The 25,258-nt window shown below is 29.1% G+C and overlaps 3 protein-coding genes and 1 long non-coding RNA gene across 6 annotated transcripts; 2 read left to right on the forward strand and 2 right to left on the reverse strand.

Moving 5' to 3' along the window:
* The first annotated feature begins 101 nt into the window (after positions 1-101).
* On the forward strand, positions 102-16,065 carry LOC127062663 (intermembrane lipid transfer protein Vps13D). 2 transcript variants are annotated; one of them, XM_050991281.1, is made up of 24 exons: positions 102-815; positions 1,196-1,386; positions 1,472-1,703; positions 1,779-1,975; positions 2,072-2,239; positions 2,301-2,538; positions 2,646-9,382; positions 9,452-9,602; positions 9,675-9,903; positions 9,978-10,221; positions 10,296-10,664; positions 10,765-10,953; positions 11,061-11,384; positions 11,461-11,653; positions 11,742-11,924; positions 12,008-12,238; positions 12,589-12,615; positions 12,849-13,009; positions 13,103-13,717; positions 13,829-14,011; positions 14,097-14,468; positions 14,599-14,711; positions 14,788-15,214; positions 15,295-16,065. In XM_050991281.1, exons 1-24 carry the CDS (start codon positions 719-721, stop codon positions 15,394-15,396), a joined length of 11,973 nt encoding a protein of 3,990 aa, XP_050847238.1. In that variant the 5' UTR covers positions 102-718; the 3' UTR covers positions 15,397-16,065. The 2 variants fall into 2 exon arrangements, with proteins under 2 accessions (XP_050847238.1, XP_050847239.1); XM_050991282.1 differs by lacking the exon at positions 12,589-12,615.
* Positions 4,323-19,819, reverse strand: LOC127062671 (uncharacterized). The gene is made up of 4 exons (XR_007781180.1): positions 19,273-19,819; positions 9,216-9,370; positions 6,243-6,344; positions 4,323-4,454 (listed from the first exon to the last, which is right to left on the reverse strand). It is a non-coding gene; the product is annotated as an uncharacterized LOC127062671 (long non-coding RNA).
* LOC127062669 (tumor protein p63-regulated gene 1-like protein) lies at positions 16,448-18,911 on the forward strand. 2 transcript variants are annotated; one of them, XM_050991290.1, is made up of 6 exons: positions 16,448-16,705; positions 17,050-17,266; positions 17,441-17,617; positions 17,718-17,825; positions 18,268-18,401; positions 18,482-18,908. In XM_050991290.1, the coding sequence occupies exons 1-6, from the start codon at positions 16,618-16,620 to the stop codon at positions 18,667-18,669; spliced, it is 912 nt and encodes a 303-aa protein (XP_050847247.1). In that variant the 5' UTR covers positions 16,448-16,617; the 3' UTR covers positions 18,670-18,908. The 2 variants fall into 2 exon arrangements, with proteins under 2 accessions (XP_050847247.1, XP_050847248.1); XM_050991291.1 differs by lacking the exon at positions 17,718-17,825 and having other exon boundaries at positions 18,482-18,911.
* Positions 19,820-20,862: 1,043 nt separating the features above from the next.
* On the reverse strand, positions 20,863-25,179 carry LOC127062667 (sphingolipid delta(4)-desaturase DES1). Its single transcript, XM_050991288.1, has 6 exons — positions 25,021-25,179; positions 24,351-24,527; positions 24,130-24,269; positions 23,841-24,054; positions 23,526-23,737; positions 20,863-23,429 (listed from the first exon to the last, which is right to left on the reverse strand). Exons 1-6 carry the CDS (start codon positions 25,169-25,171, stop codon positions 23,289-23,291), a joined length of 1,035 nt encoding a protein of 344 aa, XP_050847245.1. The 5' UTR covers positions 25,172-25,179; the 3' UTR covers positions 20,863-23,288.
* Positions 25,180-25,258: the final 79 nt, after the last annotated feature.

Below are 25,258 nucleotides of genomic sequence, written 5' to 3' on the forward strand. Positions count from 1 at the left end.
TCTTTTCTAACTTTGTAATATACCAATAAATGATAACTTATTCCGGAATGTAGTCATAGGATTGGTGTAAATATTTAATTCAACTAATAAGTGTAGTTTTAAAAAATCAAAGGTTATTTCATGTTTGATCATCGATATCGTTTCAAATGAAAGCTTAATATCGATTAAAAATCCATAAATTAATGATCTAATCTTGACAATATATTCGTAATATTTCTCTGTTGGCAAAATGGATAGTCATGAGTTACATAGACGTTAAAAAAATCATACACTCTTATATAGTCGGATATTTATACTTCGATACCGAGTTATTTTTATAATTAAACTTAGAATAAATATTCGCAAAAGATTCGAAATAGTTATTAACCATTAAGAAAATATGTTTAAACGTATAATAATTGTGCATATTTATACGGATTAATAAATGTTGATATCAGTGGTGATCAACTAAGTTGACAAATGTATGGTGCTTTTTTTTATTAGTGCTAATAAATTCGAAGAATGTAAAAAATGTTATGACAAGCATTATATGCAAAGTGTTTATAAAATGCAGGTCAAATGAAAGCTCATTATCATTATAATTTGGTATTCTTATCATTGCATACATTCATTATTCCGATTGAAATTTCTTCGATTTAACCTACAAAAACTACTTAATGCTTACAACAATATACATGGACGTTATAACAGTTTTAACAATTACGACGCATTTTTCAAAATGTTGGAAGGACTTGTAGCCTGGGTATTAAATACTTATTTAGGAAAATATGTAGAAAATTTAAATACAGATCAATTAAGTATTGCACTATTGTCAGGTAGGTTAATGTTTTGTTATAATAATTTTCTTAAGCACTTATATAAATACAAAGTTTTTGTTTAAACATTTTTTTAAGTATATATTTTATCTATATTATATGAAGTATTAGCTTTATCCTTGTTTTTTTTTATCATCAATGTGACATTAATATAAAAGCAGTTATGTTCTGTGTCAGATAAATTAATGCTGAAGACTACTGAAATAGTTTTTAAAATTCATTTTAATTAATATATATATGTGTGTATATGTATATATATATTTGTATATATATAGATACAAGTATTATATCTTTTCAAATTATTACACGATATGAATCAATAGCTTTATAATAATATAAGAATCACGTACATGTTGTTATGTACATTTGTTTGCTTTTAGGAGAAGTAGAATTGGAAAATTTACCTTTAAAGCGCGAAGCATTGCGTCATATTGGTTTACCAATTGAAATTAAATCTGGATTTATTGGAAAAATTAGATTACAAGTACCAGTTAGGCAAATAAGGACTGCATCATGGGTTATAGCAATAGAACAATTGTATGTAGTAATAGGACCAATTTCTATTGATGAGGTAAAAGAATTTATTCTATTATTTATATTTTTAATATGATTTTTATTAAAATATATAATTTTAACAATATAATTGACTTTAATAGTATGATAATGAAGCAGAGGAACAAGCGCTTTTGGAATATAAGCTTAATCGATTAGATTCTTTAGAAGCAAGATGGAGAGCTGATACAGATAGAGATCCTGGTTATTATGCTACTAGTTATAGTTCTTGGTTGAATTATGGCACTTCGTTAGTAACAAATATTATAGAAAATTTACAATTAAATATAAAAGATGTTCACATAAGATATGAAGATGGATTGACATTATCAAATGGTAAATTTTTTTATTAATTAATAATTAATAATATTTCTAATAAATAATTATATATATTTATATGTATATGGATAGATGGTGCCATTACTTTGGGTATTACAATAGGTGCATTAACTGCACAAAGTTGTGATGCCAGTTGGATACCATGTTCCACTTCATGGAATCTTACAGATGCATCATTTAAACTTATGGAACTTGATAGACTTTCTATTTACTGGAATTACGTAAAGAAAGAACAGCTTTTTAGTCATCTTAATCTTGGTGATTTAGCTGTATGTATCATAACAAGATATCTAATTTCTAACATATATATATATATGATGTTTATTCCTTGTGTTTTTTTTTGACTAATGTTAATTAACAAATAGATTGCTATGAATGAAACAAAAAGTTTAATTAGAAATCACATTTTATCACCTGTGAGTGCAAGAGCTCACATCAAAAGAGATAGATCTGAACGTCCTTTAAGATCTTTAAATAAACCAAGGATTATAGTGGATCTCTTGTTGGATGAAGTACCATTAGTTCTCACAGATGTAAGTTATAGTTATTAAGAATGTTGACATTATATTATTAATAAATTATACTTGAATGTAGGAAGCATACGAACAAATTGTTGAATGCATTAAACAATTGGAGGATATAGATCGTCGAAAACAACAAAGACGCTGTCGACCGAATGTTTCTATTAGTACAGCACCTAAAGAATGGTGGAAGTATGCTGCACGATGTCATATTGGCAGAGAAACGTTGAAACCTCAATTATCTTGGAATGATATGCTTGTTAGAGGCAAAGAAAACATTATTTATGTTGAAGCATGCACTAAATTGCTAGGTATACATAATTTAATATTATCTGTTATAAGTGCTATATAAAACAATATTATTGTTATCAATATACTATTCTTATTTTATTATTATTATACTGTATTGCCATTGCAGGTACACCAACATCTATTTTACCACCAGAAACTAAACATATAAAAGAGAAAGTCGAACAAGAACGTAGTTTCGAAGAGCTTAAAGCATTAAGAGAAATAGCTATGTATAAAGTTCGACCTCCAAAACTTGCACAAAGTTCAAATGTCAATGTTCCTCAAGCACGTGGAATATTAGTGCAATGGTTTCCACAATGGTGGGGCTGGTATTCAAAGACATCACACAGTGATACCAAAAATATATCGTCAACCTTTGATGGAGAATTATTGGATGCATTGACTGATACAATGGATGATACTCTATTATGTCGCGATACGGTTTTTGGACAATTTAATTTCACTTTATCAAAGGGAGCCATATCTCTTTCTACTACAGAGAAGGAAAGTGATAATACAAGGACTAGAATAGAATTGCAGTTTGAAAGAGTTAATTTAACTTATGAATCCAGACCTAGATCTGGATCTCATAAATTTTCTATAAGTTTAGGTGCCTTATATCTTCACGATTACTTAACAGATAATTCTACTTTTCCTATATTGGTGCAACCACAAGTCATAAATACATCTCGTACACGTGGTTCGTCCGAGAAATTGATAAATCATGTGCCACAGCAATTATTTGAATTAATTTATGAGAAAAAACCACTACACTTGTGTACGGATCATTCTCTACACGTTTATTCAAAATCTTTGGATGTGGTGTATAATCCAGCTGTAATACATTGGCTTATCGATTTTATGTGCAAACCTCACAGAGATTCGTCAAATCAAAGATTACAAGCAATGAAACGAAGAACGCGACGTCAACTTATCAAAAATTGGGAACAAATTTTGGATGGAGAATTTGTTTATCGTTCGTCCTGGGACTTACAGTTCAATATCTCTGCTCCACAAATTTTACTTGTAGAAAACTTTATAGATTCTAATGCAGCTGTAGTAGTCGTTGATTTTGGAAAGTTACGTTTATCAAATAATATTGAGAACGTCGAAGCACCTACAAAAGCAGGTTCGACGAATAGTGATGACGAAGATGAAAGATTTGAAACTCCATGTTCAACACCACCTGGCAGTCAAGAAAATGGTTCCATACATGATTTCCAAGGTTTATCAGAAGCTGCGTTACATCAAAAGCTATATGATCATTATTCCGTTGATCTAGTAGATTTACAAATCTTAGTAGGAAAAGTAAAAGACAATTGGAAACATGTTCGATCTAGGAGTACATCTACCTTACATGCTTTAGAAAGATTCAATATATCTTTACAAATTGAGAGAAGAGTTGTTACCACAACAGATCCAAATTTTCCATCTGTAACTGTGTCTGGAAATTTACCAAGATTGGTAGTACATGTAAACGAACAAAAAGTTGAAGCAATTCGTTTGATGTATAACTTATTATCAAGCTTCCCTGCATCAGCCAATGTTTCACAATCGGACATAATTAATATGGAACCTGAAAGCCCTAAGAAAGGAGAAATTGCTGAAGAACGTACTGTAAGCCATGCTATGATGGTTCAATTTATTATCAATCAAATGACATTTGAATTACAATCACGAGGACGTAGTGTTGCAGAATTGCAAGTATCCGGTGTTAGAGCAGCTTTAAGTAAAAGAACGGTTGATTTGAGCGCATCATTATTGGTTCACGGATTGTTGTTAGTAGATGCACTTCAAGAATTTGGTCCTGACTTCGAATTGTTGGTTGCTAGTCATAAACACGTTGGTATGGATAGTGTGTCTGGAAGTTTGAGAGATTCCGAACCTACGTCTCCAGTCTCGCCGGTATCGCCTGGATCTCCGGATCCTTCGGTTTCTAAAAAATTAACCACTCCAATTGCTCTCACTCATGCTTTATTTAATTTAGCTAATCTTAGCTCTCCTAGAAATAGTTTCTTTATTGGATTGGATAAACTAGATACAGAAGCTTTAATTATTGTAGAATTAACACTGGTTTATGATCCTTTGGAAAATTTAAGAGTGGCAAATATACAATTTAATAATTTAGATATCATTGCTAATCAAGAAACGATCGTAGAATTAATGGGATTTTTTCGAAGAATTTTGCCATCACGAAAAATAAAGCCTGGATTGATCGAAAGACAAGAATCATTATCATATCAAGATACAGGATCCAAAGTAGCAACAAGAACAGAAATTACTTTTGATTTTCATAGATTGAACGTATTACTTCTTCGAGCTGTTATGCAAGATAATCATTTGATTGGGCAAAAAGTTGCAACAGCAACGATGTCGGAAGCACGAATACAAGCAACTTTGGCAACGGAAACATCAATTTCGGGATCTCTCGGAGGATTACAAGTATTGGATCAAACTACGATTGGTAAAGTTCATCAGAGAATTTTAAGTGTTGGCAGAGATCCCTTGGCTGAATCGCCACAACAATTGGCCGAATATTTTGCAAATGTATCGGATCAATTGGAAGCATTTCGATTTTCAGCGAAACGTAATACTATATATCATGAACAAGAGCTCGTAGAGACTGCTGTTGATCTAACAATACGCGTTGGAAGTGTGTGGTATACACACGCGCCACATTTATTGTCGGAACTACGTTCATGCGCCGATGAATTTAAACAATACTTGAGTAATCTAGCTAGACAAATTAGTGCAGCAGCAACAGATATGGCGATCGGTTTGGTAAATGCAGAAGATTGGTCGATCCCACCCCGCAAACGTTTACCTAGTCTTTCAATGTCTTTAGAAAATTCCGGCACTTTGTCTTTAAAACTGGATATAGTATTGGATAGTCCAGTGCTTGTAATTCCACGATCGTCGCATAGTACACAAGTATTTGTTGCACATTTAGGTACAATGTCACTCCAACATGAACCTCAGCCTAGTTCTATGATGAAACATAGAATAACTTTGGAAGTTCGAGATATGAATTTATATTCTCTTGAAACTACTGCAAATATTAATCAAGTTCATAATAACTTGCCTTTGAGGGCTGAGGAAATGTATTCTTGTAAAGAGTATGGCAAACCGATATTACATGACACATTGTTGAAGATTATAGTTGAAAAGGAAAACACATTGACACAGAGTTCTAATTATTTATTGGACGCCGAATTTGTAAATAATCCGATAGTTCAAGTTCATGGGGTTGTCTTGACACCTTTAAAAGTGTCGTTATCGCGTGGACAATATGAACAATTATTAGATACCACGAACAGATTAATGTCAATGCCTACTAGTACGCCAGTGATAAAAAAATCACATAATTTACAAAAAACATCAACTTATTCCGAAAAGTTGGATTTATTTATAAAAGTATTGTTCGAGCTACCCAGCTTAAGTATTGAATTAAAACAAGCTCACTCTGAACAACCGTTGGTAGAATTGTCGATGCGAGATTTTGTTGCAAAATATGAAAAATTACAGAGAAACGAATCAACTATGCAAGTTTCTTTACGTTCTCTTCTTATGGAAGATCTTCTGTGTCCTATTGGATCACGACATCGATATATGATGCAATCGTCGGCTCCAACCCGGGCTAAGTTGCCTACTGGTGTATCTAAATCTTGTCCTGATCTAGCTATTGTCCAACAATTTAGAAGTGATTATGGAAGAGGAAGTTTACCTGATAGATTAGAAGCAGATACTTTGTTTGGAACGATTCCTGCACATTGGCGTAGAACTCCGCCATCGTTAATCGGTACTCCGAATACACCACCACCATCGCCTGGATTAATTACAAGTGAAGAAAATTTAGTTCTAATAAATATCATAATGATAGAACCAGACAGTGATTATGAAGGAACGCATTATTTTCAAAAAATGGTAACTGTAGACTTTAATTGTTTAGACTTAGTAATAAGTGTGGAGTCATGGATGGTCGTATTTGACTTTTTTGGAATAGCAGGACCGTCAGAGACAAATCCTAAAATTTATGCGCATGAGGTACCTGCAGAACTAGAAGAAACAAACGAAATGTTCGATGTTCCTTCGAAATCGGAATTTGAAATAGAAGTGAGATCTCTTACTTTGGTATTGACACAATCTGATCGTGAAATTGCTAAAGCAAATGTATCAAATGCTAGTATGCTTATTCTAAAAGCAGATGGTAAAACAAAAATATCGGGATCCTTAGGTTCTATGTCGTTGCTCGACCTGACGCCACATGGCAGATATTACAGGGAAAGATTTCTCTCATCTGGTAGAAAAGCATTGAATGTTCAATACACAAGTTATATTGATTCTAAAGAAAGACCGTATGACGCACGATTAAAATTGGAAATGTCTGCTGTTCATTACGTGCACACGCAGCGATTTGTAGCAGAGCTTCAAGCCTTTTTTGGTCATTTTTCACAACTTTGGACTATTATGGCAAATTTACGAGCCGATACTGGAGTCGCAATAGATACAAAAACTAGAAGCATGCGTTTGTCATTGGAATTACATGCTGGAGCTCCAGTAATATTGCTTCCAGTTAGCTCAACGTCTAACGAATTAATCTTATTAGATCTTGGAGAATTAACAGTTCAAAATAGTTTTGAAAGTTCTTCAGTTATTGAAGAATGTCTCTTAGATGTTACACTTTTAGAACTTGTTAATATGGATGTTTATGCAGCAGAAAGAATAACAGCTGATGATCAAGAAAGCATAGATGCACTAATGGTTGGAGGATTTTTTATCAAAAAGATTGGATTATCTTTGCTCACTGAAATGTGTCACTTAAATCTACATATCGAACGAAATTTAGATGTTCATATAAGTAGAGAAATTCCAGATTTAAGTATACATGGTGTTCTTTCAACAATGGACTGTGCTTTGGATCCTGCTCAATACATGTTAATTCGTGGCTTACTGTCTTATAATATTGGAGAAAATTTAGATGATCTACGTTTATACATGCAAGATTTAGATGATAAGGTAGACTATTCTATGCCTACCACTGAGGATCAAGAAAAAGTTTGGACAAAATCGTGTATAACTCTAGAACTTGTAAATGTAACAGTAAAGTTACATCCCAATCATGATATTGCAGCTTTAGCATGTATCAATTTTATAAAATCAATGTTGACTTTGGATTCTTTAAGTGATGGATCACAAGATATTGATTTAGTCTCTCAAGAAATATTGATTACCGATATGCGATTTCAGGACGAACCTGCTAATAAACGTTCAAATGTTTTTACAAGTATTTTGCAGCCATTAAAAGATTCTACAAATATTCAGGACCGTGTACAAGCCGAGGTACATCATAGAAGACGCAATAACAGCGCTGCAACTACAGTTCTTTTACATAGCATGAGACTTACAGCAATTCTTGATTGGTGGGAAGCTGTAAGAGATTTTGTAATGTTGAATTCACCCGAACCTAATCCAATACCAAGAATGACGCAAGTAACCATTTGTCAAGACAATAGCAATCTTTCTTTAAATACATTACCAGTAGAAATAAAAGTGAATATAACAGATTCTGAATTAGTTTTTGTTGAGGACACATCAGTATGTGATACTAATGCTGTAATATTAAAGTGTACAGCTGTTATAGCATATAAGACGGTACCACAAGAAGATGAAAAGCCATTATCATGTAACTTATCACATTGTGAATTATTCTCTTGTATTTTGGGATTGGAAGAAGAAACTGCTTTGTCTATTATTGATCCGGTTGGTGCTAGTATAGAATTAACACAGCAAAAATGTCTCGAAATTCAATTTCAACCCTTATGTGTGAGATTGAGCTATCACGATGTAACCATGTTCTCTAGAATGTTAAATTCGTTACCAAAACAGACATTATGGGCTAAACAGAGATCACATGAGTTATTAAGTAATATGGAAAATCAAATATTAAAGTTAAATGCTCTTGGCTTTACGGAAACAGATTGTAAAGATGCACTAGAACGATGCAACGGCCAATTGGATGAAGCGGCATTATGGTTAACGCAAAACGCGATACCAAATTCTGATGTTACTTCGAAAAACGAATCGATGTTTACTGTCATAGAAGTACAAACGGCATGTGCCAGAATATGTGTAATAGATGATTGTAGAGATGCAGATGTTCCACTTATGGAGTTAACACTTATTGATTTATCATGGAGTCAAACAGGTGCATGCATATTACAAGGACATGGCTCAATATCTGCAACATTTGGCATTGATTATTACAACAGAGTACTTTGTGGTTGGGAACCATTTATTGAGCCATGGAATGCTAATCTTCAATGGGAACAAATGCTTACTAATTCCCTTGATCCAAAAAGATTGGAAGTATTTATTCGTTCCCAAGACTCTGTAAATGTCAATATAACATCTACATTGGTAGAACTTGTTCAGTTAGTTAAGCACAATTGGACACAAGATTATTATTTATCTAGTAGAGAATATGGTGTAAATAAATTAACAGTAAGTGGACAAGGATATCGCCGTCGCTCACCCTTTATTCCGTTCGCTTTAAAAAATGAAACTGGATCCAAATTATGGTTTAAAACTTTCATTGCCACAGCAGACAATATAAAGGACATTGGCAAAAACTTTAAATCAAAGAGTATTCTACAAAAAGATGAAACATGGATGGAAGTAACACCAGGAGATACAATACCATTTACTTTTGAAGGAAGAGGAAAATTACGTCATTATGCTACGCATATTGAAAGAAGACATCAAGTGGCAGTAATCGTCGATGGTTGGACAGCAGTAGATCCGGTAACTGTTGATCGCGTTGGTATATATTTTCGACATGCAACCGTTGATATTCTAAAAAACCAGGTAAATAATAGTTTTGTTATTAAGACAATTTATGTATAACAAAAATGTAGAAATATATTTAAATTTCAGGTGATATCTTCAAAAACCAGAATAGTGTTTGATGTCGAATTAGAGGGTTCTGCTAGGAAATTGATCACAGTTAGGTCAGCTTTGCAAATAAATAACAAATTGGCACATTCGGTTGAAATTAAAATGGAGAAGTCCTTAAATCCATTTGGATGTTAGTTCTGATTTTTATTTCTAATATTGATATTTAATGATTATTACTTACATAATTGTATGTTACATATAGATTTGCCATTAAATTCATCAATCAGTGGTAAAATTATCCAAGTACCTGCACAGTCTGTAATTTCAGTACCTTTAGGGCACATTGGCATGCAAATGAGTTTTAGACCAATATTTCCAAACAATTTATTTCAATATTGTATTGAACCAATAGATTGGACTATTATTAAAAAACCGTCAGAAGTTACTGAAAGTCATATTACTTGCAAAAGTAATCAATCTAATATATTTAGGTGAGTTTAAGTAGGATAGCAAACTACTTGTTAATAGCATTATTTATACTATTGTTTTTTTTTTTTTCTTATAGGATGTGTATAGCTGTAAAACGTGACAATTATCCCATTGATACTGGCCAAACATTGCCAGCACATACAATAATGATAATGGCACCTATCACATTGACTAATTTACTACCATATGAGTTGTTGTATGAAGCAGGTATAGAAAGTGGTAGAATCCGACCTGGTAGCAATGCTGATTTACACTGTCCAAATATTGATGAACAATTAGAAATAATAATACATTTAGAAGGTTATCCTGGTACAGGAACAGTATGTAAATTGTTTTGATTAATTGACACCGTTCAGCTTCTATATTATATTATAAATATAATGAATATTTGCAGATATTTTTGCCACAAAACACTGGTTCGTTTACAGCGCGTCTTAAATTGACAGACGCTAATAGCAGAATACTATTTTTGTATGCATCTATTATTGTTGAAAAAGGTTCTGCAGTGCAAATTAACATTACTTCACCATATTGGATTATTAATAAAACGGGCTTACCACTTGTCTTCAAGCAAGAAGGTGTTGGATTTGAAGCAGCTGGTCAGTTTGAGGAACATGAGAAAGCAAGAATGGTTGCACCATTATTGTTTTCCTTCAGCGATGAAGAAGCTAGCAGAACTTTATCAGTAAGAGTAGGTGCTGGAGTTCATTCAAATGGTGTACCACAATGGTCTCAGCACTTTCACTTACAACCTGGACTACAGGTTGGTTGTGATTTAAAATGAAATGGAAATATTATCTTTAAGATTTTTTCAAGATTTTTTAATATTGGTTCTTGATGAACTTAAAATATATCTTTTTCAGGTACATCGACTTAGAGTGACGTTACGTGAGAACAGACCTGACATCGTGTATCTTATTAGTGTAGCAACGCGAACAGCTAGAGGACGGTATAGAGCTACAACAGTTGTTACATTATCACCACGTTATCAATTGCATAATAGATCTTCTTATACTTTGGAATTAGCACAGAGATGCTTCACTACTACAGTTGTAAGTGAAATTCAAATTAATTTTATCTGTCATTAATTTAATCTTTTTTCTAAAATTTATAAAGATCAAAATTTTTCTTTCTTATTTTTTTTTTCCTTTTTTTCTAGACTCATCCAGATGCTCAAGCAACATATATAACATCAATGCCTGATTGTCATATGCCATTTCATTGGCCAAGACTTGATAAAGATTTATTATTATGTGTTCGAATTAAAGACTTACCAAATTGTATGTGGTCAGGTGGTATTAAATTAGATGATAATTATTCTCTAACAATCAACATTAGAGATGCAATAGGAAAAATGAATTTTCTACGAGTTGATGTTGTACTGCAGGAAAGTACATATTTTATTGTCTTTACGGATGCGGATACGATGCCACCTCCTATAAGAGTTGATAATTTTTCTGAAGTTCCGTTGATCGTAAATCAGGTAAACGATTTGTTACCTGATTATTCGTAGCATTAATGAAATAATTAACATAACATATTATTTGTTATTTTTATAGATATCTGTACCTGGTAGTTTAGAATGGAGTGTAAGACCTCATTCGTCCGTACCGTATGCATTGGATGAACCTATTCAACCAACTGGTTTAGTATTAACAGCCCCAGGTAGTGTTACAGGTTCTTATGATTTAAATGTTCTCGGAGATGGACGTAGTTTAACTTATGAAAATTTCATTTATATTGCATTCACTGGTAAGCATGTTATATAATAATTGTTTTTCCATGATTTTTACTAATAATATAAAACATCAAAGTATAAATGTAGTTTGTTTTTAAACAGGAACTTTTAAAAATGATTGTGATCTTGGATCAGAAGATAATGGTTCAGATCCATTAGATGTTGAAACACAAAGATTGGTGTTGGAAGCTGGGCCCGGAGGTTGGGTTGTTCTTCGTAGAAAACAATATGGTGCTAGATCTCAACTTTGGAGAATGAGTAGTGATGGACAATTACAACATGAAGGTGTCACATAATAATAAAATTAATTAGTAATTATTATATGATATAAATAACTCTGTTCTTAACACATTAAATTATTTAAACAGGTTCTAGTCCTCCAAGAGATAAGCATTCAAAAACGCCAGATACCGTATTAGTATTAGATATAGCAGGCACAGCTCCACAACCGTTTACTTATTGTGCTCTAGCATTAAGAAAACCAGATCCAAGACGAAGATCTACACAAACATGGCGATTTACGGATGATGGACGATTATGTTGTGCACATAGGAATATGTGTGTCCAATCAAAAGATGGATTTATGGGATTACACGAAGGTTGGATTTTAAAAATTACGTTATACAGATTTTATAAAACATGTAGGTTTGTATGTGTTCGTATGATTTAAAATAGACAAAATTAAGTTTCTAACGTTTTCAAATCTTACAAATGTATTTAAGTTGCATAATTTTTACGATTGAAATTTCAGTTTTAACAATAGTTTGTTTACTATCATTCTTATTATGTTCATTTATACTTTGCCGTTTATTATTTCGTTGCAAATTATATCTAAATAGTGATATATATGTGCCAACTTTTAACTATGCAGCTTAGAAAATATAAGTCCTATAATAAATAATTTATAAATCATTAATTAAAGGGCTTAAATAACTAATGAATGTTACAGGCGGCAGTGTTGCCCGTTGGCACATGTGTACGTATTAATATAAAGTACACTAAAAATTTATATATAAGTATTATATATACTAATGCAATATATAATGAGCTAATAACATAGCTTGTTTTTTCATTTCATTGCATAACAGCTCTTTTTATCGCATACAACTAATAATGAAATTATTTCTATTTGCTGAATAGATTAAATTAATTCAAAAGTATATACAATCCTATGTATTTGTTTATAAATTATTAAATATATGTTATTAGGGAGCGAGGCCGTACTAGGTCCACAAATTCATACGAATCCACCACCCGTCGAACAACGTGTTAGGAAACAAAAATTACGACCAGGTTCTGGCTTTTTATCAGTGAAAGTAATTACTGATGGTCCAACACGCGTTTTACAGATATTAGACATTAAAGAAAGAGTAAGTTATAAAAAAATTTCTTTCTCTCTTGATTTATTTATATTTTTAATTTATTCTACGTCTTCTTTAATAATTTAATAATTTATCTTGTAGAAAAAGACATTTGCTTTACTCGAAGAACGTGACTGGTCACATATTGCTGTTACTCAACGTCCTACGCATGTTCGCGTTGATACTGAAAATCCCGACTTTCATGAATTGCGATTAAATATTAATTTACCAACAGGTTTGGGATTATCAATTGTATCGCAAAGACCACCTGAGGAATTGTTGTTTGCACGATTTGCTGGTATAAATTTGGAACTCACGCAAACAAACGTTAATACAATATTAGATTCAAGCATTGAAGATGTGCAAATTGATAATCAACTTGTTGAAGCACAATGTACATCTGTTTTGTACGTCACTCGTTCTCCGCGCACAGAAAATAATCACCGACCTGCAATACACGTGGCTGTAGAAAAATTAAAATCTAAAAATCAAAATGCTGAAATTTACAAACATTTGATAGTCAGCATTAAACCATTGTGCATACATCTTGAAGAAAAATTAATTTTGAAGTTAGCAGCTTTCGTAGGAGCAGGTAGATCTGAGATGGAAGTACCTCTTGATGAAAATGATTTTAAAGCACAAAGATTTATTTCCGAAGTATCTGCTTCTCATGCCAAACGATATTATTTTGGTGCATTAAAACTTATCCCTAATCAGGTATTTATAAAAAAAAATATATATATATTAAATCTTTCACTTGTAAAGTTTTACATATTGTGAAGAATATATAAAGAATATAAGATATAAGCTATTAATCGAATATTTTAGGTAAAACTTAGTGTGCTCACCACTACGAAATTACCATCGCATCTTCAAGCAATAAAAAGAAAATTGGGTTTAACTTTGATCAAATTTGAAGACGCCACGATTGAATTAGAACCATTTGTTAAAAGACATCCTTTTGAAAATATTCAGTTTTTACTGCATTCGATTATAAAACATTACAAAGATGTACAGTATTTAATTTTTCTTATGTACCTTACAATATACGTACTTTCCAATAAGTATTGTTATATTAATTTCAAAATGTTTACAGGAATTAAAATGGCAGGCAGCTGTTATATTAGGATCTGTAGACTTTTTGGGTAATCCTCTTGGATTTATGAATGATGTTACAGAAGGGGTTTCTGGTTTAATATATGAAGGCAGTGTAAAAACTTTAGTGAAAAATGTCACACATGGTATATCAAACTCAGCAGCTAAAGTAACAGAATCTTTATCAGATGGCTTGGGACGTGTAATTATGGATGAGAGACACGAAGAAGCTAGGCAAAGAATTCGAGCAAATACTGCAGGCAGTAGTGATCATTTAGTTGCTGGCCTGAAAGGACTTGGCTTTGGTTTGTTAGGTGGTGTTACAAGTATTTTTAAACAAACCTATGATGGAGCTACTAATGAAGGCTTTCCAGTATGTAATATAGATTTTATATAGATTTAAAAAAATGTGAATTAAAACCTCGCATTCCTCAAAAATGTTATTTTGATAAAAAATAAAAATAATTGCGCGCATCTGTATATATATTTATATATAATTTCAGGGTTTCTTTGCTGGCTTTGGTAAAGGAGTAGTAGGAACTATTACAAAACCAGTTGTGGGTGTATTAGATCTTGCTACAGAAACTGCTACTGCGGTACGAGAGACAAGCAGAAGGTATAGAGAAATAGAAAAATTATATAATATAGTACGCATATATTTTCAGAAATTTTATAAAAATATAATTTTTTAGTGCTCATCGTACAATACCAAAACGAGACAGACCTCCACGTATTGCAAGTGGTGCAGCTGTTTTATTACCACCCTATAATCGACAACAGGCTGAAGGACAAGAATTTCTTTATAGTATTAACAATCGTGATTATTCAGAGTTACTTTTAGCATACGAATGTTTACGTAGCGGTACTGAAAGTTTAAAAGTACTTGTATCAAATGAAAGGGTGCGTGTTATTTCTGGAGGAACAAAAGCTGTCGTGACTGAAGTTAATTTAGCAGATCTTTTGTATTGCCAACCGATGCATAAAAATGAAAGTAACGGCACAACATTATATTACATAGAATTAATATCCAGAACGGATTCGGGATCATTAACTGTTGATGGCTCTGAATTATTAAGAAGACCAAAAGTTCGTTGCGATAACGAAGAAGTTGCTAAACATGTAAATACATAATCTTTTAAAAACTGTAATGATTATAAACATGTTATATTTTTTCTTTTATTTTGTATTTTTTCTTTTAGGTTTCACGACAAATCAATTATGCTAAGGGAATGCATGAAGAGCGTTGTTTAACACTTTCATCTTCTGACAATATGCTTGAAGATGTTCAATCCTACAAGTAGTCATATAATAATGTTTTGGGTTTAAGTTGAATATAATTTTGCTTAATAAACTAGTCAAAAGATCTTTTCTTCTTACAGTGCACATCAGCAATGCCTTATTACGCTTAAAATAATTGGTAATAAGACTGATGCAAGGCACAATATGCTGCTGTGTTATAAAGAATATAAATAATTTTATTTTTGGTAGTAAATAGTTCTGCACTTAATTATTAAATAATTTAAAACATTCTGTTAACTCGCACATATAATATATGTAATTTTTATACAAATTAATATGAAAAAAAGAAAAAAAAAAAAGAAAAAAAACTGTAAAAAGAAGAGGTACATATATTACACACGTGTATATATAAGTAAAAAAAAATGATTCCCCCTTCAAAATATATGTAATAATTTTGTATATGCTATATTTATCTACAAAGTTATAAAGTATTTAAATCGCGATATCAGTATGTAAAAAAATTGTAAAACCGATGTATAAAAGTAGGTGATTTTTAAGGAAACTTAAGTAATGTAATTATAATATATTTACATTTTTGTTATAACAATACTTATATGTAAAATAATCATATAAGATGTGTACAAATAACATTCTAACTAAATAAGTTCGAATACTTTTTATAAATTTATTATGTTGTACAGTGTAAAATAGTAAAGATTTTTGGTTACAGATTTATGGTGTGATCTGAGAGTAGCATGTGTATATGCACAACTATATTTAATATATATATATATATATATATATATATATATATATATATATGTATATATATGTATGTATATATATATATACATATATATATATATATATATAACTCATAATTAATTTATGTCTAACTACATGGATGCGTATTGATGTCAAATTTCAATTTGTTTTTATTTGAAGTATCGAATAAATAATTTAATAAAATTAAAGATATATACTTATATATTTACAGTAAAAATAATCTATATAAAAAATAATAAATTATGAATAAAAAATGGCGCTAATCAAAATTACTTTATCGCGTTCGTGATAATATTTCAATAATACGTCATCGTACGCCATCTAGAGCGATAAGAGATGGCGAGTGTGTGATTTGTAAAATGTTTGTGTAACTAATAAAAATATATTAATGTTATTAATTTGATTCTCATATTAACAATAGATTAAATAAATCTTTATTGGAAACATTCAGTTGTGTAGCGTATTACAGTATTTTAAGATATATTAACATCAACGAAATGGATAAAGTATCTTTGGATGATGAACCCGCGGTAAATTTTAAAACTGCTACATTAGAAATTGCAAAAGATCCAGAAGGAAGCGAAGGTAAGTTATAAATAATTTATCAATAATATTATTAATACTTTAATAGAATAGATATTAAGTATTAAATAAAATATAAATTTTCTCTCAAAAATTTTGATATATGACGACATATTTTAATGATGGCTATCTAATCTACTTAATTATCGAAAATTTATGTGATGTGTATTATCTATTATTTACCAAAGATATTCTAAATATGTTATACTTTTAACAACTTCATACTATTGACATTATGGTATAACCTATATATTTAATTTCAAATAATGTATAATAATATTTTGTATAATAAACATTTAAAGGTATATTTATTTTATTAATAAAAAAAAGTATTATTTTTTCTTAAGGCTCTTCTGCTACCAAATTAGATACAGAAGATAGCTCTAAAACTGCAGAACAAATTTCATTCTCTAAAGATATCTCATATGTTCCATTTAAAAATGTAGACGTGCATACTTTTTTTACTGATAGAAAAGAAGTTGTAGAACGTGCAATAAAAGATTGTCATGAGTTTTTAAAGAAAGTTAGTAATGATGATATTGTTGGAAGTTGGCTTTTAACAGAGTAAGTATTACTGTGGATAGTTTTTTATTATAATTCATACTTGTAAGTAATATGTTTGATATATTAACAATAAAAGTAGCTATATGAATATATAAATAAAGTGCATAAAAATTGATATTACTGAAATTACATAATTTTGCTAAATATTTCTATGAAAAAAGTATTTATTTACAGAATAAGTTTATGGGATACAGAAAAAGAAAGACTTGTATTACTTACAACTAAATATCTTTATTCTATGAAATACGATTTTATTTCATTAAAAATATTGGAGTACAGTCAAGTATCCCTAACAAATCTTGACACAGTAATTATAGGTGAATTGATTTATCCTTCATCATCCCTTGCACCGTAAGTTTAATGAAAAGAATATTATTACTTTTAATGTTAAGGCGCTACTATAATTAAAATTAATATTCTTTATAATATAAGTGAAACGAACTTTTTATAGACGATTAAATGGTTTGGCAGAAGTTATGTCATACGTAATTAATTGTGCCGTACGTCAAGAATGGTCATCACTCACTACATATTCCAATCTTACACAATTTGAGCCTAGGTATATTAATAGAGTGAATGGAATTTCATATCTGCTTTAATTATAATTTTTCGTTCTTCATTTTTTGCATTATGGCTTTTGTGATAATATATATATATATGTGTGTCAGTTATAAAAATTTTTATACATTCAATCTTTTTATGTAGCTATCATATTATTATATTCATCTAATCTGAAATATTACTCTGTGTGTTTTTGAAGAGTTGTCATTTGTGCCAACAAATGTAAATGTAAGTTGTGCTATTTTTATATTATGTTTTGTGTGCTGTGTTATGATTTTTATAATTGCTTATGCTTTTTGATTATAGCTTTAAAATCGTTTGTTCAACACTGTAAATTTACAGATATGTGCGAATTTATAGATATGTGATTTAAATATTTGAATTTAAAAAAGTATTTGTAAAATTTGAAATTAGATCATTAACTAATCTTGATTTTTCAGAAAGCGACATATGTTAGGAATACGTCTTATGTGGAATAAAGGACATCCACTATCTCTGAGTAAAAAATGGAATCCATTTGCAAAAAATATACCATGGCTTACATATGCCAGTCATCCATTATTTTGGCATAGAGGTAGATTTAGAAAACTTACATTTATATAAATCTTTAATCTTATGGGTAATGTCAAATAACAAAATAATTTATAATGATAGGTTCTGAAATGGACAAGGCAAGATTTGATGTAGAAGCTATGCATGCAGCAATCTTAAGTTTATTACCAGAAGAATGCAATATGGTTACTGGATCTATAATTGTAGAGAATTACTGTGGAATTGGTGCATTAGTACATAATAAAAATGCATTAGGTTTTTTTAAAGTTCGAGGTAAAGTAAGCTTTTAAAAACAGCAAAAATTTATTTGGAAATATTTTAATCTAATTCAAATATTACTGTGAGTACTAAGAGAACTATAAGTGCTATAGATCATTGTCCTACTATTTTTACATTCTATATTGAATATTTCAATATCTATATGTATATCTGTATTTAAAACTAATACAGTACTATTTTACTACTAGTCACATCTTGAAATGTTTAATAATTTAATGCAACAAAGTAAAAATAATTTTTATTTTGATATAATATAAAAGTGCAAGGAAAGAAGCATTTAATATGATGTATATAAAATTATTACAAATTAGTATAAACTTTTATGCGTTTTTTTTTCTAATTCTATATTAAATATCCATTTAATATTATTTTTCATTTAGTAATGTACGATTTATAGCTTTTTTAAAATTGTTTAAAAATTAACATTAATTGAAATATATCTAAAAATACACATATTTATTGTTTCAAAGCATAATTATTATGTCAGATGTTAATGATTATTTAATCAACCATTTGTTGTATATGTATCACTTTAATTATATCAATTATATTACCACAAAATTCACTATTTATGTAATACATAATAAAATAATGATTAATTGAGGATCGTTTACCAATACTTGGTGAAATCCACAAAAATCGAGTTCGGTTTTTTCCTACTGGAAAAGGATGATCGCTCCTCCAAGGGTTGCACTCGAAAAAAATAAGAAACTATAGATGAGTTCCATATCAAAACCGACACTGACTCTACTTCGCGATTGTATCTACTTTTGTTTCGGAAAGAGAGAGCTTCGATGTTCACTCGTCGAAGTGCAAAAGAAAACTGTTTCGGTAACAGTTAAAGTCAATCAAATGTTCGTTTTTGTTGACTTTACGTAAGGATAACAACGATAAAATTATTTTATATTTAACGCGTGTCCTATGCTATGTAATATTTAATCGTACTGTAATATTTAATGTACTATTGTTTAAATATTAATTTACTGTACTCCGTGTACATAAAAAATTGTTTAAATTATTAGAAAATTATCAAAATTATAAATTATTAAAATTTTAGTTATACGGAAAGAGTGAGTGATCTTCGACGTTTACTCGACGAAATATAAAAGAGAACTAAACCGATAATTATCGAAAAAAGATTGTTTTTGTTGACGTTACGCGAGAGTAACGAGTCCGAGATTAAAATTTACGCGTATTAAAATATTAAATAACGAATATCTTATATCTTACGCGTGTTACGAGCTATAAATGTAAACATTAGTTTTTGTTCATTTTGAATATCCTATCTAGATCGATGAAAGTCACGTGGTTACGTTGGAAGACAAACAACCAATCAGAATGGAGCTACTTTGATCCTGCCTTCATTTACGCAGCAGACGGCGGCCGTGATGGATCTCCCGTAAGTGATCTTTAGATTTTTAACATTTTTAATACTTTTTTCGTTTATTTATCGAATTTCGTTTAACAAATTATATAATAAATTATAGCAGATATCATATAGTATATAATGCGAACTTAATTTCTATGATATTTATCGATTATTGATGATTATTTTATCATATTCTTCTTAACGACGAAACATATTAATATACTATATATATATATATATATATATATATATATATATATAACTCGATTTTTATTACATTTCTACTTATTTATAATAAATTAATATTATACGTAAATGATGGATTATTTACATAAAAAATATAAAGGAATTATGGATCTCCATAAGCAGGAATCATCTACATGGTAAGACTTGGGCAATCTATATTACTTACGACATAATATATAACAATGTAATCGTAATACAATGCGAATACTGTCGAATTATTGACTATATTTTCGATTCATTGTGTTTATTAATTATGTAGTATTGAATATCAAAATTTACTTCGTACAATCATAGAATTAGTGAATATTATATTAGCGAGCATCGATCAACAGCAATATTGGATCAAGCATCATTAATGGAGGCATTGGTAAGATTCTTTCATCATTGGATATTGAAATTTTTATTTTTTAATATTTTACTGCTATGTATATACATACATACATACATATATATATATATATATATATATATATATATATATATATATACATATATAGGATAGATAAGCGTTATATTTAATTCTTATAAAAATTACGTTTAATTAACACATTTTGTAAGGTTAGATATATATAAAAATTTTCAAAATGTATTTTTCGTTATAAATTTATATTTTGAAATCACTATGGCGTACGATTTTATTGACTAGCATTAGTAGAATACAGTATAGTACTACACACATCTTAAAGGAATATTAAATAATTGAAGGCATCGTTTATTCTAATATGCGAGTGAAATAAGAGAGTTACAATGTTTACATCAACGATTGATTGGTCGCTTATCAAGGTCGTTCATATGTTTTCTTTTTCGTTATATTGTTTGCGTCACTGGCAGGTACGCGATAACGAGAATAAACTACATGAGTAAACTACAAGAATATACTAAACATGAGTTATTAGTTTTATAATATTTAAATAATTGTATAATTGTTAATATATTAATATAATATATATATATAATATAATATAATATATTAATTACACTCCATATGCATTTTACATTGTTAAAATGAATATATGAATAATAATTAAAAGAATCTCCATTTCTTCTTCATTATCGATTTCATAACAAAATTTCATAATTAATTCACTTAATTATGAGTTTTGTAAAATCAATAACAGAATCAATAAGAACGAAAATAAAATCAACAAGAAGAATACTCACAAAGAATAACGGACGAAAGGATAAAAATAAAAGAACCGTTTCGTATGAGTCGTCGTATTTTGTCGGTATATCTATAGTTACGTGTTCAAATTATCGAATGAGAATAAATACGAAGAATCATCACGCCTGGTAACACATGGAATGCAACCAAAAGAGGATAGAAATTTTTGTAAGACACTAGCAAGTAAAGTAGTTAGATTGTAGCTTGTTTTTTTAAATATATTCTTTCTTTTTTATTATTATAAATCATCATCATTGTATATAATACAGAATGTACATGATTTATATAATGTTAACTACATATATATATATATATATACACACACACATTTTTATATCCTTATTATATTATTTTGATATTACTATAGTAATAGTAGTAATAGTAATAATATAAAATGTACTACTACAGGAGAAACCACAAAAAAAAGAAACAAATAGCGCTGGAAGCTTTTATCTTACAGATAGTATAGAAATAAATTCTTCTTTTAATTTTTCTAAAAATAATATATGATATATACATGTAAAAAAGAATAAATTACTTGATTGTGCTGTTTGATATTAATAAAATAAAGAAAAAATAAAATAAGACGGAATCCATTTAACCTTGAGAAACCACGATTCCTAAATCACGTGTCTAGATGTATGCTATTCTTTGCTAAACGTTTCTTATAAGATTTTTACTTTTCCAGTACGTATATAAAATATAAAAGGAAGTAGACATTTTTATAAAGTTTAACAATATATCAAAAATTAATCAATAGATGGAGATATATTTTCTTATTTTTATCATCGAATCATCTGTTGATAACTCGTTAAAATGCTTGAATGAATTATCACGTGGCTTCTCCGTATGAAAAGATCGCAAAACACGTTTCATTGTGTTTGGAATAGATTAGTAAATTTGAGCATTTAGTTACGCGTACATAGAAGCAATCGTCTTTCACAGAAACAAAACACACACATTCGTTCAAGCGTTTATGTAAATATCAGTAGTGGGAAGTATTAGTTTCTTCTCTTTTGTCACAAAGTTCAAGGTGTGCCATTATATGAAACTTCTTTTTCGTATAGTAACTTGTATTATTTTCTTTCTTTCCTGTTTCTTTTATAAAATTGTATTCAAATTATTTAATTATTATCTAAATTATTTTGTTTCTTGTTAAACGTACTTGTTAAATTATTTTGAAACGAGATTTTTGTATATGTTACGTTATATAAAATAGAATTTATTATAATTGGTACTTGTAATATTAAAATTCCTGTTTGATCTTACATAAATATATTTATATAATAACGTATATATTTTGTTTTTTTTGTTTTTAAATAGAATAGGAATACTGATAAGTATATAAGAAGTAATGAATTATTTTAGCTATATCAATGATATTATTCACAATTTATCCATATAATATGTTCATGTCATCATATATCAGAAATCATTTCATCTTATGATCATTTTCTTTAGATAAATATTACTTTATATATCTTATCTGTATCTTATTTACATTTTAAAAATTTGAAAATATAATATAATTATAATTCTTTTTCATTGCTACATTTTACATCAAATTTATGAACACTGATTGTATATCTATTTTTACTAAAATTTGATTATTTTGATTAAATAAAATTTTTTGTTATGTTAGTTCATATTATTAAATCAATTAAAATCAATCTAAATTACTAAAAAATAATATTTATGATTTTTGTAACTTTGATCATTAAATTTAGTTTGGTAAATTTAATATTATATAATGATCATACTTACATTATAATAAGTGTAATAATAATAATAATAATACAATCTGTGTATTTAGTATTTGTAAATACTAATTATTGGCAAATTCAATATTTATCCTATGAATCCAAGCCTTTATGTTTTCGTTTTATTCTTGCGTATGGACCGATTTCAGGATCCATCACAAAATCATATAACACAGATGTCCAAGAATTATGTTTAGGTAGATCATCATAAAATTCAGATGCAATTCGTTTCACCTGCAAACAAATATATTTTATTTATTTTAAATATATATTTCTATAAAAATAAAAAAATATATGTTTCTTTTTTTCATATAAAATGATAGATTATACTTCAGGTAATCGTGAACCAGGAACAGCAGGAAAATCATGATGCTCATTATGATACCCAACATTGAATGTTATAAAATTCAAAGGGCCATAATAGCTATAAGTCTCAAATCCCTTTTTATACATATAATGCTCTGATATAAAATGACCTGCTACAGGATGCAATCCCATCGCCATAAGTGATCCTCCAATTAAATATATTAATACTCTGCCACCTAAAAGATATATACACAAATATACACATTACAATAATGTCATATTTCTTTTATAACTACTAAAAGTGTAAAAATACTTATATATGATTTAATGTGTTCTTACCAAAAAAATACCACAAAATTGCATCAACTAGTAATTGTATAGCTAGGTTAACATACTCAAGCATTAATGGCGCTTTTGGATAAGTTATTAAAGGACGGAAGGCATAAAAAAATGGTTGCAGACATATCCAACAAAATTTGCCAAATGTGGTACAAAATAATTTTGCTTCTAATAAAGTTGGTAAATCTGTATCAAGCTTTTCATCTCCCTGATACTGTAAATAAATATATCCTGTTATTTTAGAATTTTTATTAATAAAAATTTATTAAATAATTGTTAATATACTCACGCGATGATGTTCCAAATGGTATTTTTTAAAACTGATAGATACTGGTATTCCTATTGGTAAATTAGCAAACAATCCAAACAGTCTATTAGCCATAGGTCTAGCATGCCCAAAGGCAAGATTATGTGATATTTCATGAATTGCTAAATTATATAAGTAAATATTAGATTTTATAGAAACAAATTTACATTTATTTATTATTTGTTATTTATTTATTTACTTACCAAGCATAAGCGAATGATTAATGATACCTCCAAAACAATATGCCATTAAAAAAAGTTTTGGATAGCTTAAATCTTTAACAATAAATAAGGATAAAAATTGTACTAAAACCATTCCAGTTACTATCCATTTAAATTGAGGATCGTATCCAAATAATTTTTTTATTTGTGGATATTTCTCTGCAATAAAGACAATAAAATAATTCTTGTCTGTAATAAAGATAAATGTATTTTTCTACGGTTAATTATAAAATTATCAAATTACAATACAAACTATTTCTTATGTTAATTATTTTAAATAAATACAATTCAATTAAAACATAAATGATACATATATAAATATACATCATAATAAATTGTATACATTGAAAATCATAATTTTAAATAACAAATTGTGTAATATATTAACATACATACACACATAATATATAAATATAAAAGATATATATCTCTTCTTACAATATAATAAAACTGAAAGTTTCTTAGAAATGATTATTAGCTAATCTCATCGATAAGCTTACAAAAAAAAAGTTCTGACACAATGGAATACAGAGAAATAAAATTATTGATAAGAATATCACGTACGACCGTTGTACACATTTATTATACCCACACATATACGCGCATATAAAAATATGCAAACATTTTTGTTAAGGTTAATTTTGTATATTACCTAATATTATTTTACGACGACTAGCGTGTGGTTCTTCGGTGTAAGTCCATTCGAAGTCTGTTCTTGAAACGTGTTGTCCCATCTCTTCTTGACATGAACTTTCACGGAACAAGAACGATCGCTTTTGCCGACAATTTCGCCGAATACACATATATATGTATTACGTTCGTATATATATATATATATATATATATATACTATGCTATACGAAATAGGAGTAATATATACGTGCGCATGC

Source organism: Vespula vulgaris, chromosome 3 (genome assembly GCF_905475345.1).
Source record: "Vespula vulgaris chromosome 3, iyVesVulg1.1, whole genome shotgun sequence".
Classification (NCBI taxonomy): Eukaryota; Metazoa; Arthropoda; class Insecta; order Hymenoptera; family Vespidae; genus Vespula; species Vespula vulgaris.

Bases quoted from the DNA above. Each gene is read 5' to 3' on its own strand.
- LOC127062663 (XM_050991281.1), top strand. From the start codon at position 719: ATGTTGGAAGGACTTGTAGCCTGGGTATTAAATACTTATTTAGGAAAA. The intron at 1,704-1,778 runs GTAAATTTTTTT...GTATATGGATAG, and splicing joins TGGATTGACATTATCAAATG to ATGGTGCCATTACTTTGGGT. The intron at 14,712-14,787 runs GTATAGAGAAAT...ATAATTTTTTAG, and splicing joins GTACGAGAGACAAGCAGAAG to TGCTCATCGTACAATACCAA.
- LOC127062667 (XM_050991288.1), bottom strand. From the start codon at position 25,171: ATGTGTATTCGGCGAAATTGTCGGCAAAAGCGATCGTTCTTGTTCCGT. The intron at 24,055-24,129 runs GTGAGTATATTA...ATTTATTTACAG, and splicing joins ACCATTTGGAACATCATCGC to TATCAGGGAGATGAAAAGCT. The intron at 23,738-23,840 runs GTAAGAACACAT...TATATCTTTTAG, and splicing joins AATTTTGTGGTATTTTTTTG to GTGGCAGAGTATTAATATAT.
- LOC127062669 (XM_050991290.1), top strand. From the start codon at position 16,618: ATGGATAAAGTATCTTTGGATGATGAACCCGCGGTAAATTTTAAAACT. The intron at 17,618-17,717 runs GTAAGTTTAATG...AACTTTTTATAG, and splicing joins CCTTCATCATCCCTTGCACC to ACGATTAAATGGTTTGGCAG. The intron at 17,826-18,267 runs GTATATTAATAG...TTGATTTTTCAG, and splicing joins CTTACACAATTTGAGCCTAG to AAAGCGACATATGTTAGGAA.